Source organism: Pundamilia nyererei, unplaced genomic scaffold, assembly GCF_000239375.1.
Source record: "Pundamilia nyererei isolate P.nyererei 1_Seehausen unplaced genomic scaffold, PunNye1.0 scaffold00028, whole genome shotgun sequence".
Classification (NCBI taxonomy): domain Eukaryota; kingdom Metazoa; phylum Chordata; class Actinopteri; order Cichliformes; family Cichlidae; genus Pundamilia; species Pundamilia nyererei.
In genome coordinates this window covers 1,417,283-1,418,887 of record NW_005187429.1, presented here as the reverse complement: position 1 = coordinate 1,418,887, position 1,605 = coordinate 1,417,283, and the positions used below count along the sequence as shown (strand labels likewise).

Genomic DNA, 1,605 nt, shown 5'->3' with positions numbered 1-1,605 from the left:
AGAAACGTTTCGTCACTTATCCAAGTGACTTCTTCAGTCTCAGCTGACTGCAGGTTTCCCCAATCTTATAAACAGTACATTTGCATAATGACTGAAGCCAGCCCACTGAAGGAACAATGGGCTGGGAGGTCAGTTTCTTCATCATAATTATGCAAATTCTCATGACCATTGATCAACAACCACTGATCAAAGCCCACTGATCAATGGCCATGAGTACCATTCACAAACCAAGTGTGTTTCCTTTTAGAACGGTCTTAATTCCACCTACTTCACATACAAGTGTCAGTTCTACAGGCAGAAACAGGTATGTGGATGACACCTGGGTGAAAATCTAATCTCAGGACGTACCACATTTCACGGATCACATTAACTCGGTGGATCGACACATCAAATTCACCAGGGAGGATATGAAAAGTGGCAGGTTAGCCTTCTTAGGCTGTGAGATTTCCATCAGTAATGGGGGACCTCTAAAACTGATGTGTACCGTAAACCTACACATACAGATCAGCATTTAAGGTTTGACACTCATCATCCACTGGAACATAAACTGGGTGTCATTAGGATGTTACAACATAGAGCGAACACCATCCCCACAGACACAGTGGCCAGGGAAGAAGAGGAACCTCACACCAAGAAGGCCCTGAGTAAATGTGGTTATCCCAGCTGGACTTTTGTCAAAGCTGGGAAGGCGCCAAAAGAAAGCTCCAGCCGATCCAGGAGAGAAGGACAACCGCTGCCAAAGCGAAAACCTGTAGTGATCCCTTATGTTAAGTCTAATTGTTGAATGTGTCATTGTGTTTCTTAAATTTGTAAAGTTATAGTTCAATCTATAGGATCAAGACATTCCTTTGTCTCTGACCACCTCTCCAGCCACTCCATGCTGGGGGAGGCTTTATCACAAGCACATCCCTTGTGAAGATTCTGTTTGATGTTAATTCCCGCTTTTATGATCCTTTTGGTGAGCAGGAAGTCACGCACACAGAGACACACGCACACACACAGTACCTTGTCTTTGTAACCAAGGGGGGGTGCTTTTGCTGTGATGTGTATTGTAACAGTTGTCAATAAAAAGGCGACGAGGAAAGCTGCTCTTTGAAGGATTTGGGCTAGAGATAGGTGAGGAGTGTGAGCTCAGTGTGAGTCAGTCTTGTAGTTTAATTTGAAGATGAAGAGTTTGAAAGTCTGCATGATGACGCATCCACTCATATCTCAAATCTTAACTTCCCATTACATTAGCCCGACTACTTCAAATCATCTGATTGCCTTCTAAACAACTCAGCTGAACTCTCAAACTGTACAATTTGAAATCCTCTAAGTTACAACTCATCTCAAGCAATTAACTTAATTAATATGGTCTTTGATGCCACTGCTACTTACAAAATACCAAAAGATGTGGTCAAAGCTCAGGACGTGTTTGATGATCATGTGGGCGCCGACTGTTAGGCCGCAGAGCGTGCAGAGGTAATGCTTCTTCTCATCTGCTCCGACACAAACGCACTCGACGAGGTGCTGCATGCCTGTAAGATCACGATGACGCAGATAGTTTAGAGGAGAGGGAACCAGTTTGTCAAACTCTGCCTCGCTGGTATGTCAAGGACGAAAAAA

General features: G+C 43.9%; 1 protein-coding gene across 1 annotated transcript in view; it reads right to left on the bottom strand.

Annotated features, from left to right (window-relative positions):
* The window catches only part of LOC102198506 (uncharacterized), a 23,592-nt gene that overhangs the window by 2,910 nt on the left and 19,077 nt on the right, over nucleotides 1–1,605 (bottom strand). Inside the window, exon 8 of the mRNA XM_013909616.1 lies at nucleotides 1,378–1,582. Within this exon, the coding sequence (XP_013765070.1) occupies nucleotides 1,378–1,582 (205 nt within the window). The remainder of the gene's footprint in view (nucleotides 1–1,377; nucleotides 1,583–1,605) is intronic.